The sequence below is a fragment of the Lathamus discolor genome, chromosome 4 (genome assembly GCF_037157495.1).
Source record: "Lathamus discolor isolate bLatDis1 chromosome 4, bLatDis1.hap1, whole genome shotgun sequence".
In the NCBI taxonomy this organism is placed as follows: domain Eukaryota; kingdom Metazoa; phylum Chordata; class Aves; order Psittaciformes; family Psittacidae; genus Lathamus; species Lathamus discolor.
This window is the reverse complement of record NC_088887.1, coordinates 35,970,972-35,985,156: the sequence shown is the minus strand read 5'-3', so window position 1 is coordinate 35,985,156 and position 14,185 is coordinate 35,970,972. Positions and strand designations below refer to the sequence as shown.

At 46.7% G+C, this 14,185-nt stretch overlaps 1 protein-coding gene across 1 annotated transcript; it reads right to left on the bottom strand.

Annotated features, from left to right (window-relative positions):
• Positions 1–249: 249 nt before the first annotated feature.
• LOC136012615 (pyridoxal kinase-like) lies at positions 250–3,339 on the bottom strand. The gene is made up of 4 exons (XM_065675711.1): positions 3,190–3,339; positions 1,660–1,796; positions 1,160–1,226; positions 250–389 (listed from the first exon to the last, which is right to left on the bottom strand). The coding sequence occupies exons 1-4, from the start codon at positions 3,296–3,298 to the stop codon at positions 277–279; spliced, it is 426 nt and encodes a 141-aa protein (XP_065531783.1). The 5' UTR covers positions 3,299–3,339; the 3' UTR covers positions 250–276.
• Positions 3,340–14,185: the final 10,846 nt, after the last annotated feature.

Genomic DNA, 14,185 nt, shown 5'->3' with positions numbered 1-14,185 from the left:
AACATTGTGAACATTGTACTCTCTTGCCCTGGGTAATTACACAGACCACGTGAATTTGACAGCCATTTTGATGCCCGGCAATATGCTTCAATGCACACCAACTTGTTTTTAAAACTGAGCAAGGCCAGCACATATGTTTGAGAGTGGATATCTGCCTATGCTGGGCACTACTTCATGAAAGTCAGATTTCTGTCACAGATCTAAGGCAAATATTACAATTTACAGGAAAGAAATGAGGACATCAATACATTGTGCGTTATTGGAGACATACAACCTTTATAACACGGTGGCTTTCACTATGATCTCTGGGTTTTCTATGTCCTTTTTGCTTTGGACCATTCTCAGTTCCAGCTGGGCTGAGTTTGGTTTGTTTCCTTCTCCAGCTTGTGCTAGAAAGAGTACATCAGAATGTCATTAAAAATAGCAGTATAAAAAGAGAACAAACTACACTGTTCTGTTACCCCACAATTTTTTTTACCCTCCTCACCTCCCCAGTCTCCCTTACTACCCCTTAGCTTCTAAGGTGGAAGATTCAGGTCAGCACTGTGATTTCCTATCACCCCTGTTCTGTACCACTCTCCAGCAAAGAAACACAGCTCTGCCGTTAATTAGAAAGTGACACAGCCATGCTCCAAGAACCAACAGCTCCGGACCTCTTTAGGATCCGAAAGGCATGGGAACTCCAAGGGGAGAGAAGGAAAAAAAAAAAAAAAAAAAAACCAACGAAAAATCACTTCTCACATGGCCAACACAGCAAACAGACAGTTTATTATTAGTTGATAATCCCTTCTCAATACTAAACACACTCACTCCAAGGGAAAGTAAGCGAGCTACACTTAAAAACAGAAGCTCTCTTGCACATAAAACTCAGCATTTCCTCAAGTTCTTCCACCACTGTTTTGCAAAGCAGTCAAGTGCAGTCGGCATGACTGCAGTCCCACTACAAGCTGAACAGTGACATCTTCAGTCAGGTGTTGTCAAAAATCAAAAAACTTGGAGGACACTGTAAGGAACAAGACTGTGAAGCTCTCATTCTGTAAATCCTCTGTCTGTGTCTACACTGAGAGCTACCTTTAGCCAGGAAACCCAGAAATCTCTCTAAATGTTTCTTCCGATGTAAATCCGTACGGAACAAGGGAACAAGATATGAATTAATTACCTTTTGCACTCTTAATGGTCCTTTGCAGAACATGCTGCATGGCTGACACAGTCTTTTCACATGCTACCTGCATTAACATAACATATTCAGGTTTTAGTAAAATTCCAGCTGCCTAGTTATTTCAAAACAGCTGGTATTAAGAGCAAACATGACTGAGCAGTCACAAACAGGATGACACCCACGTAATGCAGAGTCTGGGGAAAAAAATTTAGATTCTTACTTCTTCCAAAAAGGGTATTAGAAATCACACAGCTGTAAGGACTTTATGTGCTTAAAGGGAAAGAAACAGAATAGCGTATCAGATAAATTGATTTCAGTGCTTATGATGAAGTGAGGGTAAAAAATATTAATTACATACACGCATGCAGTCTCTCTCTCTTGAGAAGAGCATCTTACTTGTCAAACAGAAAGGCGTCTTTAAATAATGTCATGGATTAAAAGTAATAAAGGAAAAATAAACAGTCTATGCTTGCAGAGACATAAATAACTTCTCTCACAACCTTCAAATTGTTTGGATGCTTGTGTGTCCATGCCAAAAGCATAGCAGCGAACAAGTCTCCTGTTCCAACAAAGACAGCATCCACTTTAGGAGACTCCACTCGAATTCTTTGTGTCATCTTGGTACCATCTGCTTTAGCTAAAATAAAACAGACAGTTAAAAGTAATAGACCGGCAATTAATACAATAGCACTGACTATTATTTAAAAGTGGTTACTAGATTTGAATTCCTTTGTTGTCTGCAATGTAAAGATGCTAAGGATTACCGTAAACTTTGTACCAGCTCTTCTAAAAGATGCTACCTTTCAAAACTTTGCCAAGTTGGGATAGCTTTTATAACTTATATACTGTACAGATTTCACTTACGAGGGAGCAGGTAGCTAACACCTTTATTTTCATGTAGGATTGAGGGCCACCTATTTTCATTTAGACAGCAGCAGCAGCTTGCTCAGGAAACCACATATTTATGGAGAGGGCTGAATCCTAGATGAGGCATTCCAAACCATAATCCAGAGTATCTGCAAGGTTGTCTGGAGGCACAGGAGCAGCTGTAGACATCAGCAGAGAGTATCTGATCCATGTTCCATATTGTAACCGACATTGAAATGACCAGACTTATTCCAGACCTGTCATATACTGAGTGCTAAGACCCACTGACTGATTCTTAGTAGGATCTGTTTTAAATATCAAGACTTCTCCAGTCTCTCAGCAGTCCAGAATGTGATACATTTAAATCCCTTACACGAACAAGAAAAAGAGATCATATACCATCCCACATAACTATGCCCTTTGTGGGTAAAAACATCGAGTCCATACACACAGTGCATCTTCATGACAGTATAGAAGGGGATATAAATAAGAAGGATATTTAACAACCTATCAGGAAGGAACAATCCACTAACAAGGCAGTGTAATTTTCACAGAAGCATTCAGAACACTCAAAATTCCTGTTTAATATCGCTACTACTTGTTAGGGCCATTACTAGGGGCTTTAACAACCCTGATCTACTTCACCTAGGACATCCTTCACCTAAGTACCCTCTGCCCACTTGCCCAGCAGCTGCACAAAAGCTCAGGCCCAGGCACAAGCATCCTTGTCTGAGCTATGTTGTAGGTATACCTATGTAGAGCCCTTCTGTCCTGACTTACTGATTTGATTTTCCAATTAATCTCAGACCTGGTTTGTCTCCCTTTGCTCCGATGATCACTGACCTGTTGATGGGACCTGTCCGCCATCACCATCCCAGTTCTCCTAATCTTATTCAGACACTGTGGGCTTGCGCCCTGTTGGTGAGGGCAGTGCTCTGCCTATGCTATGATCATGCTCAGCTCCCAGCTTGTCTTCCTACAGTGAGCCAAGGGAGTTACTGCTCTCTAATATTACTGTAGGAGAAGTAGTTCACTTAGTTGTTCACTATAAGTGCCCTCCACGCAGTATAGATACATCTGGTGAAACTACTTCTTAAAAGCTAACTGAAAGCACAGAACAGGTTAAAAGAAATCACAGTTTAATGAAGGAGTTTGTGACTTACTTTTTCTGTGGCTTCCCAGAGCAATTAGGTAGTCATTTCCTAGAGGTGCTTGTAGATCTGAGCTTGTGATAACCACAGTCTCTGGTCCCATGGCATGGAGCATGTCCATTACCTTTCCATGTGCAAAAAGGCAGAAATCAGTTTTTCATCACCACTACAGTGTGTGTTGATTAAACCTTGCATCATTCATAGTACTAAAGATTTTTAACAAGCACCTTATTTTGGCATCTTTTGTAAAGAGAAAAAAGAGTTTCTACTCAAAAGAATTCATTGAATTAGGGGAAATTATTTGAAGTAGTAGAATGAAAACATATGTATTTAAATGAACACGCCTGTTAAAATATACAAGCATCTCTGTATTATCTTTGGATGCTGCTCTGAAAAGAATACTCTGCTTCAGATGTGATCAGATTTTTCTTGTCTACATCACATTTTCAGAACATATTATCAAAAGAATAAGAGAACAAATATACGAATACATGCAAGTGTTTCAAGATGGCAGCTCAGGTGCTAGAAAAGTCACAACTCCAAGTCATGAAGTCTTATTTAGCTACTACTTCAAGAGTCAGCAAAAATGAAGAGTTAAAAAGCTAAATCAGAGGCACAAGTGTGTGTCTGTCACGATCTTTTCTCATTCTGTTCCAAACGCCAAATTACACCTGTAAATTCTGTACCTTTGCTGGTGTATTTCCACTCTGTGTGTGCCTTACTTAAATTCATTAATACTCTACTTCTGACATCATGATCAGTTGCCACAGAAGTGATTTCAATCTCACAGAAGAATTACTGCAATAATGATTTTAGCATAAAACACAGATAAAATACTAATTCTCCCAGAAGAGTTTAACTAAAAATCCTCTCAGGCTAGCTATGACTCAAGAGCAGCTGAATGATAAGGATTTATTTCTGCTATTTTTTAATTCTCTATTGCTTTTCTTTCTTGCCTAAGCCTCCAAGTTTCTTCAGCTGTCAGACCTCTTGGCACAGACATCAGCTGGGTTTTGAAAGAAGTAGGAAATCCACCAGCATATGCCAACATAATCAACCTGTATGTGAGGTAACAATAAACTCTACTGTATTTCTTAGTCACAATTCACCAAGAACCTAACCAACCACTATTTTCAGCTGTAGGACTTAGTCGCTTCTACATTAATAATTCATCATATTTAATTTTATGTTAGAAGACTATACTGTTGCCACTGTTTTGCTAAAGAAATGAATGAAAGTATGTCACCACGGAAATAGATGCAGAATTCCTATCACCTCCAAAGGGGATAAATTCTAGCATGGATTATTACAATCTATATATAACATGCAGCTGGGGAGACATTAGAGTATAATATCCTGAAAGCAACTATTTTAAAAATGCTTCCATTCCTAAGTATAATTCTATCTCTTTAGAAGAGATTTTTTTTTTAACTTGTTATAAATAAGAGCTGTCACATGAATCAGACAGTCAGAAAATGAACTTGTAAAATTATTTAGCACATGCAACTTGTGTTTACAGCTGAAATATGCAAACTTATAACTAATGGCTGTACAGCTATTAGCACTGTTCTTCAGACTGTGGTTCCGCTAGTGAGGACCAGAATCAAAAAACTAGGTTTCAGTTAGCAGCTAGTGGCATGAAGCACAGTTTAATCTGCCTCACCCAGCACAGTGTTGTAGTCTAAAACTACAGGGGGGCGAGGGTGGACGGGTAGTTAAAAGAGCTGGAGCTGCTTCCGTCCTGGTCCTGAGATGGTAATCAACCCGCCTTGCATGATGTTGCTGAAGGAAAAAAACCAACAAACATTTGGGCCCAGAGACCCCAGCTACTCTCCAGGGTGCCACTGCAGCTGCCGTTTGTTTAAAGATTTTGTGTCCCTTTGAAGTTCAAAACCAAACTGGAAAAAATAACATCAGCCCATTATGAAAGCACTTGATCAGTCAACAAAAGAAAGAGTTCAGCCTTTCTCAAGACACCAGTAAAACCATATTCCTATTTTGTCCTCCACCAAGCCATGCAGCTTTTTATTTTCCTCAGTTCGCTTAAAAGGGTAAATCTCAATGCAGTAGGTTTGCAGGCAATTTATCATCTCTGTATGGTGATGACAGCGGCCATCAATGCTGTGGATTTGTCTGTCTTTCACCACGAAGTACCTGAAGGCCATCACTTCCAGTCTGGTTTCTCATCTATGCACCCTATTTCTTTGCAACCCAGGTCTCATCCCCTTTTGAGTCAATTTAAGGAAGAGAAACAGAGCACCAACAATCACTGTCAACAATCAACCAGGTTGGAAAAGATCTTTAAGATCATCCAGTCCAACCCTTACCCCAGCATCTCCATTACTGACTGATAATTTTAGCAGCTGTTCACATCCCTGAAATTATTATTGCCAGAAAGTTATTTTATGGCAGTGGTTACTAAAACCTGTGGCAGTAGAGACACATTGTGTAGGCCGTTCCTGTTGGGGTTTCCAGCCTCCTTAAAAGGCTCACAACATACCAATTTCTTTTTTTTATGTCAAATGCATGAGAGAAAAAAATTATTATTCGTTGTTGCGCCTGAAAGCCTAAAGTTTGCCTCTTACATTTACTGAGAAACGCGTTCATCTCTACAATTTCATTTGCTTCATGAAATGAAAACTATGGGGGATTTCAAAAATAATTATTAATTATGAAATCTTACTCTATAAAAACAATCTGTTCAGCCAAAAATTCACCTTAAGGATAAATTACTCTTCTACAAGGTGAAACCAATTAACTTTTACAATGGCAGAAAATCCACAAAAATGGTTGGATAAATGAAGACTTCAGTGGCCAAAGCAATCTCCAAACCAGCTCTTCTGGCGACTCCCAAGCTATGAAGGTGACACTGTTAGGCAGGTGCGATAAGGAAGATACAGGAAAAGTTAGCTTGGAGATACCCAAGAGTGAGTTTCCTCAGCATACTCTAGTAATCAAGGAAGAATTAGCCCTTTCCACTAATACAAATTTGCTTCATGTCACTGGAAACAGAAATGCAATTTTAATCTCCCTATACATCTTAAATAAAGCTCATCAACTGAATTTGGTTTTAACATCACACTAGACCTCATCTTGGGAAAAGCTAGAACCTCAGTTTCATACAGAAATCATATGGAAGTACAAGTGGTCAGTACTGCCATGCTTTGTGCTGCCATTCTGCGAGACCTGGACAGGCTGGAGAGTTGGGCGGGGAGAAACTTGATGAAATTTAACAAGGGCAAGTGTAGAGTCTTGCATCTGGGGAAGAACAACCCCATGTACCAGTACAGGTTGGGGGGTGACCTGCTGGAAAGTAGCAAAGGGGAAAGGGACCTGGGGGTCCTGGTGGACAGGAGGATGACCATGAGCCAGCAATGTGCTCTTGTGGCCAAGAAGGCAACTGGCATCTTGGGGTGCATTAGCAAGGGTGTGGTTAGTAGGTCAAGAGAGGTTCTCCTCCCCCTCTACTCAGCCTTGGTGAGGCCGCATCTGGAATATTGCGTCCAGTTCTGGGCCCCTCTGTTCAAGAAGGACAGGGAATTGCTTGAAGGAGTCCAGCGCAGAGCCACAAAGATGATTAAGGGAGTGGAACATCTCCCTTATGAGGAGAGGCTGAGGGAGCTGGGTCTCTTTAGCTTGGAGAAGAGGAGACTGAGGGGTGACCTCATCAATGTTTACAAATATGTAAAGGGTAGGTGTCAGGATGATGGAGCTAGGCTTTTTTCAGTGATATCCAGTGATGGGACAAGGGGCAATGGGTGTAAACTGGAGCATAGGAAGTTCCACGTTAACATCAGGAAGAACTTCTTTACTGTAAGAGTGACAGAGCACTGGAACAGGTTGCGCAGGGGGGTTGCGGAGTCTCCTACACTGGAGATATTCAAGGCCCGCCTGGACAAGTTCCTGTGTGATGTACTGTAGGTTACCCTGCTCTTGCAGGGGGGTTGGACTAGATGATCTTTTGAGGTCCCTTCCAACCCTTGGGATTCTGTGATTCTGAGTTGAACGTACTTTTAATTAATTTAGGGTCAAACAGCCTCTGGGGTGTCAAAGTGATCTGTCACTATCATCATTCCCCCCAGTTACACCTGCAAGAACCAGGTGAGAGAGGCAACAGGATTTATGAGCAGTGGCAGGAGGCAGGTATCTGTTCCATTGCTAAAGAAGAGCTTGGGGGGCAGCCTGCACAGCTCACACCAGCCTGCAGAAGGTGTGCAAGCACAGACCGCTGGGCTGCCTTTGCTTGGGTTGCCACAGGCTTCTTTCTTCAAAGCCTGTGAGTAACATTCAGGGTGCCAGAAGGCTCCGGGGGGGGGGATGCTGACTGAGGCTCGCAGCACTTGAAGCCGCATGGATCAGCAAGAACAATACAAACTAAGAGATTTGAAATGGTAAAGAGCTGCAGACCTGACGCCATCTGTAGGTACAGCACAGATCTAAGAAATGTGGACAGCAATACCAGGGAGTTGCTCAAAACAAATTCAGAGCTTTAGGCAGCTGTTGGTATGGGAGGTACCGCTATGGAGCTGAAAACCATCAGGGAAACAGGAGAGAGCTACAGGAGAGGACCACTCCTATGCCTGACTGCACAGGTCGAGCTCTTCATGCCAGACCTGCTGTAGTGACACCTTTACCTGGGCTGCCTAGAACACATTTACCACAAGCCTGCAAGCGGTCATAAGAATAGGCAGTGCCTAGCAGGACCTCAGCACCCACAAGAACATTATCAGCTCCTAGATGCTTCTACTGATGCTGCGGGTGAGGGGGTACGTGCAACACCGCAGCTCTGTTGTCTGGAAGAGCACCAACGCAGTAAGCGGTTTGCAGGGGTGACGAGCAGCAAAGCCCTCGGGGAGGCAGGAGCAGAACTTGCTCTGCTCTGTCCCTACAAAGGCTCCTTCCTCTCCTGCAGCAGCTGCGAGGGGAGCTAGGACTGGGAGCCCAACCCTGAGGCTCGGCAGGTTGCTCCCCAGGGGAAAGGATCTGCTTAGTCCTTCTTTGCTCTCTGGTTTTCTTCCTCATCAGAGACAGCTGTAATGAGACCATTACTAGATAAGCCTCCATAACTCTTCTGATAAACGGCCACCTGGTTTTGCATCAGGCTGGGCTGTCGCAAGTCTCTGGGTGCAACGCTGCTATGTAATTCTCCGGCAGAGCTTGGAGTGGCAGGAGTGTGCGTGCTACTGATACGCGGATTGACTCCACAACTCGTTAAAGTTGGAAAGTAGGTATGCTTTTTATTCAGCGCTGAGGTGCATGGGGATAGCTCCTCCAAAGTATGCACACCCAGGGTCGTTTTTCCTTTACATTTATTCTCTTAAGGTATACATATGCATTAGATTACTGATACGCCTCTACATATTTAGTATCTATCCCCGCTTCGTATTATCAGGAGCTAGAAGGTCCTTTGCGCCTGCGCAGTGCCCCCCTCTGGTCATGGGCAGGGGTCTCAAGGTGAAGTAAATGAGTCTTCCTCTTCTTAAACTTTTCACCTTTTAATCTTCACGCATAGCCTTAGGGTTTGGTCGGTATCCCAGCCACAACCCATCTGCTTCTCCCCCTTATCCATAGACTCAGGCTTCTGCTTTTCCTTGTCTATAGTTGCTTATCAATCTCTGCTTCTCCCCTTATCAGTAGTTTGTGCCTTTGTTCTGCTTAGTAGGCGTGATAGGTGTTTACAACAGACAACACTTTTGTTTAAGCAAGTGAATTCCTCTAACCCCCTTGTACACTGGTTAACCCTCTGCATCACTACATGCACGGGTGGGCAAGCGTGACCAACAGCTCCTGCCCACAGGCTCCTCAGTGCTGCTGCTGTGGGGGCCATGGAGGCAGCCAGGAGCCCAGCCGGGCGCGGAGCTCCCTGTGCAGGCCAGGGACGCCCTTGTGCCACCGCGGCTGCTCCTTCTGGGGAGGCTCAGGGGCCCTGCGAGCTCCGTCCTGCCACGGGGCGGTTGTGCTTTGCCCGCTGCAGGGGCCGCAGAGCCACGCGTTGGCCGTGGCCGTCCGGGTGCGGTGTTGCCGTGGGGCTGCGGCGCCTATGACGGCACAGAGGGTGCCGTACGGTACCAGCCGCAGCGGCACTGCCCCTGCAGTATAGCTCGGGAGAGCGGTGAGTGGGGCGGGCGGGGGAAGGCAGGGCTGCATGAGGGATGCGGGATGAGGGATGAGGGATGAGGGCTGGGGCACAGGTACTGGGCCATGGAGGGCTCTTAAAGGCCGGGGCGAGGGTGCAGGCACCGCAGGGAGCTCCTTGGGCAGGAGCTGGGCGCAGAGGGTCCCGGCCGGGGCTGGCAGCCACGATGAGGGCTGTGAGGACGTGCCCCCACGGTGCAGCGCTCAGCAGCCTTCCCCTTGCTGCCTGCCAGCTCCCTCGTGCCCTGTCACAGCCGTCGCTGGGCCCTTGCATCTCCTGCCCCGCTGTGCCAGCCACCATCTCCCTCCCAGCCAGCCTGCTGAGGGCTTTACCCCTTCTCTCCCTCCTCCCGCAGACCATGGCTCTGCGCGTCGCCCGCATCCTGAGCGTGCTGAGCATCGTGCTGTACACGCTGAAGGTCAATGAGCAGACAGACCTCAGCGAGCAAACCCTCCTGCGGCAGCGTGAGGAGGAGCAGACGCAGCAGATGCAGCAAATGATGTGGCTGCAAGAGCAGATGGAGCTGAAGAGGAAGGAGAAGGGGACGGAGGAGCCGCGCCGCCTGCACGAAGTTGTGCTCCAAGCTCTCGGCGAGCACTGCGGGTGGGGCTTCGCTGCCGACGCCCTGCTCCTGCTGTTGAGGCTCCTGTGGCGGCGCAGGAAGAGGACAGCGGCCGCTGGCAGCGGCGGCCAGCAGGGGAGCTGCGGCCCTGCGGAGCAGCAGCCGGGGCAAAGAGGAGGAATGGCCCTGCCCGGCAGAGCGCGGGCACCTGCCGCGTCCAGCCCGCTCCTCGGCTCCGCGTCCCAGAGGAGGGAGGGGACGGCGGGGCCCTGCTCGGCGTCCTCCAAGCGCTTCCCGAGAGCAGCTTCGTGACGGGGCTGCACGCAGCCGTGGGGGCGGGCAGCGCCTCCAAGAGGGCGCTTGGACGTGTAGGACTTAAGGATCGTTTTGCTAGCCATAGATAAGGTAGCTAGTTGTTGTTTCCTGTGTAAGTTAGGCTTAGGCTCTTCAGTAGTAGGGTACTGCATGCGGTAAGGACTGCAGTCCAGCTGGCTTCCAGGCATTCAGCACAAGCGGCGTCCTTCGACAGATCTGGATGCAAGGAGACTCGCAGCGGAGATCTCTGTGAACAGCGTGAGAGCAACCGCAAAAATGGCAATAAATTAGGACATGATCAAGAAGACGTGGACCCGTTGTCATGCCTCTCCTTTTGGCCTGCTGTTCAGGAGACCTACCCCAGCAGCAGCGGTCAGGCTAGGCCCCTTCTGACGCTGCACTGAGATTTACTGCCCGTTCTTTACAGCACGTCCACCCACTGAAACCTCAGTAACTGCACAGGCTACTTACATACCTGAGATTCCCAGAGGGATTCAGCGTGTTTTACCTGTCCTTATTCCTGCTGCTGGGGTTTTGTAATACTCCAGCGCAAGCAGGATTAAATTCTTTCCTTCTGGCTTTTAGGCGTTCTTCACAATAATTATTTGCAATTGGCCAGATCTGCAGGAACTCGGGGCAGTTGGCAGTTAATAGCAAGGCATTGCCTCAGGGAGTGAGATTTGCTTGTATGGGATTCCTGGGAGGAAAGCTCTGGGCAGCTGCAGAGGAAAGTGGAAGCACCTCCTTCTGCTTCCCTGAGGTGCGCGGCAAGCAGAGGAGAGGTCACACACAGCAGGACAGGCACAAGGCTCAGCCCCAGGTAGCTTACAGGAGGCATTTGTGAGAGGGTGGCAAATGCCAGCACATGAATCCCACAGTTACCATCCCTGGGAACGTTGACTTAACTGAGGAAAGAGACATACCACCAAGGAAAAAAACACAAACAAACAACTCAAACGTTTAGGAAAGGAAATGGTATTTTATTGAAAAAAAAATTACATTTCACTTATACACCATGAAAATACTGCGTTGTGTGTTATTTTCATCAGAAGAGGTCAAGACTTTCACAAGAAAACCACATTCTTTATTACAGTGTTATTCCACGAGATGAGGCTCTGGTGGCATCTGCACTGGGCGTTTTCACTAAACAGTAGAGTAGGACTAAATGTGCCTTGGGAAAAAACCCTAAATATTGGCCTCTTCCAGATGCTACCCCATTGAAGACATGGCACCCATTTGGTCAATATTGAATTATTTCTTAATTAGAGACAAATCTCAAGATTTACTCACTTGGACCTTGGGCAAATTCACAGCTATCCCTCTCCTCCATTTTCTCAGTCTGCATTTGTATTTCCCATTCAGCCAGCTAAAAGCGTAAATCTGATGAACTAGAGACCTTCAGTATGGCAAGATTTAAAAGTCTGTAGGCAAAGAAGAAATAAGAATGCCACTTCAATTCCTTATTTATTTACCTATTTATGTGATTTCTTCCTTCCTTAAAGGGTCCAGGAAGGAAAAGAGCTAGACCTGGACTATTATGACACCATGCAAGTGCTTTGAAAGTGAATTTGAAGCTTTCTCCACCTGGATCTTCCTACTAAGTTCCCTAGTGAGATAACTGCTTTATTCTGTGCCGTTATCTACTCTGCACGAGCATCGCAGAGATCATGAAGAACAGTCACACAAACTCTTTTAGTACCATAATGTTTTTGCAATACAAGGGGTGGGCTGGATTGAGAACACCAAACTCTGATTATTAAGCCTGCAGCTCTTTTTGCAAGTACTCATCTGATAAAGACTTCTTTTACCACTCACAGTGCAGCTTTGCCATTAAGTTCTGCTTATCCAGCATCTATCTCACTGCCAGGAAAAGAGGCAACCCCATGCTCCCCAACCACATTTGTCTATCTGCACATTCCCAACCACTCCCTAGCAGCAGCACAAGTGTTCCCAGGATGAGGTAGGGAACTAAAGGAGATGAAAACTTCGGGGGGGGGACGGGGACGGGGGGACGGGGGATGGGGGGGAAGGAGGAAGGTGGCTGGATAAATTTCCCATTGGTCTTAGCTCCTTCTCCTCACTCGTTATGGGACAGGCAAATACCAGGGAAAGCACAAGTGATGGGAAAGGAAGGCTAGGGCAGGGCAGGGTTTTATGGCGTAGCTGAGCTGAACAGGTCAAATATATCCCAGCAGCCAGTAATTCTCTCCCTTTCCTTTCCAAAGAACAAGAGCCAAGCCTAAATCATCTGAGTAACTCACTTTTAGAGTCTCGTACTCCACGGCCTACAAAGGAAGTCTAGGCAAACTACATGGCTAAGCTAGGTTCCTGCAACAGGGAGAATGAATACCGTAGCACCTTACACTGCCGCCAGGAAAGCGGTGTGCTGTTCATCACACGCTTTAAAGCGCAGAGCTGTGCTAAACCAGCTTTAGCGCAACACTTTGACATAAACAGCCCAGCAACTTCGCAGAGAACTCATCTCCCACTTGCTCAATTACTCTTCCGTATTTCCCTAAAGGAAGGTGCAGGCAACAACAGTCACGCTACCACCACAGACACGCTGCACCCGCAGACTCCCAGGGGAGGAAAAGCCAGGCACAGCGAAGCATGCAACGTATGGCTGTTCCCTTCCATGGCCTCTCATCTCCACAATGCATTATTAATCTCAATGCTATTTTTCTCGCTAACTCAGCAAAGCAGAACTTTCCTTTTGATATATCCAGAGCTCGGGAACTTTTGAGGGAAAACCCAAGTTTTGTTCCAGTCTCTTGGCCTGTCCATTTACATGTTGCTATCAAGCACTTGTCCCCAAGTCTTACTTAGAATCATAGAATAATAGAATAGTTAGGGTTGGAAAGGACCTTAAGGTCATCTAGTTCCAACCCCCTGCCATGGGCAGGGTCACCTCACACTAAACCACGTCACCCAAGGCTCTGTCCAACCTGGCCTTGAACACCGCCAGGGATGGAGCATTCACAGCTTCCCTGGGCAACCCATTCCAGTGTCTCACCAACCTAACAGGAAAGAATTTCCTCCTTATATCCAATCTAAACTTCCCCTGTTTAAGTTTTAACCCGTTACCCCTTCTCCTGTCACTACAGTCCCTAATGAAGAGTCCATCCCAAGCATCCCTACAGGCCCCCTTCAGATACTGGAAGGCTGCTATGAGGTCTCCACGCAGCCTTCTCTTCTCCAGGCTGAACAGCCCCAACTTCCTCAGCCTGTCTTCATACGGGAGGTGCTCCAGTCCCCTGATCATCCTCGTGGCCCTCCTCTGGACTTGTTCCAACAGTTCCACGTCCTTTTTATGTTGAGGACACCAGAACTGCACACAATACTCCAGGTGAGGTCTCACGAGAGCAGAGTAGAGGGGCAGGATCACCTCCTTCGACCTGCTGGTCACGCTCCTTTTGATGCAGCCCAGGATACGGTTGGCTTTCTGGGCTGCGAGCGCACACTGAAGCCGGCTCATGTTCATTTTCTCATCAACCAACACCCCCAAGTCCTTCTCTGCAGGGCTGCTCTGAATCTCTTCTCTGCCCAACCTGTAGCTGTGCCTGGGATTGCTCCGCCCCAGGTGTAGGACCTTGCACTTGTCATGGTTGAACTTCATAACGCTGGCATCGGCCCACCTCACAAGCATGTCAAGGTCTCTCTGGATGGCATCCCTTCCCTCTAGCGTATCAACTGAACCACACAGCTTGGTGTCATCGGCAAACTTGCTGACGGCGCACTCAATCCCACTGTCCATGTCAGCGATGAAGATGTTGAACAAGACCGGTCCCAACACCAGTCCCTGAGGGACACCACTTGTTACTGGTCTCCAGACGGACATTGAGCCATTGACCACAACTCTTTGCATGTGGCCATCCAGCCAGCTCTTTATCCACCCATTGGTCCACCTATCAAATTGATATCTCTCCAATTTTGAGACAAGGATGTTAATTAAATAAAAAGATCCCTCATCGCATGCTTTTAACCTGCCCTAGATG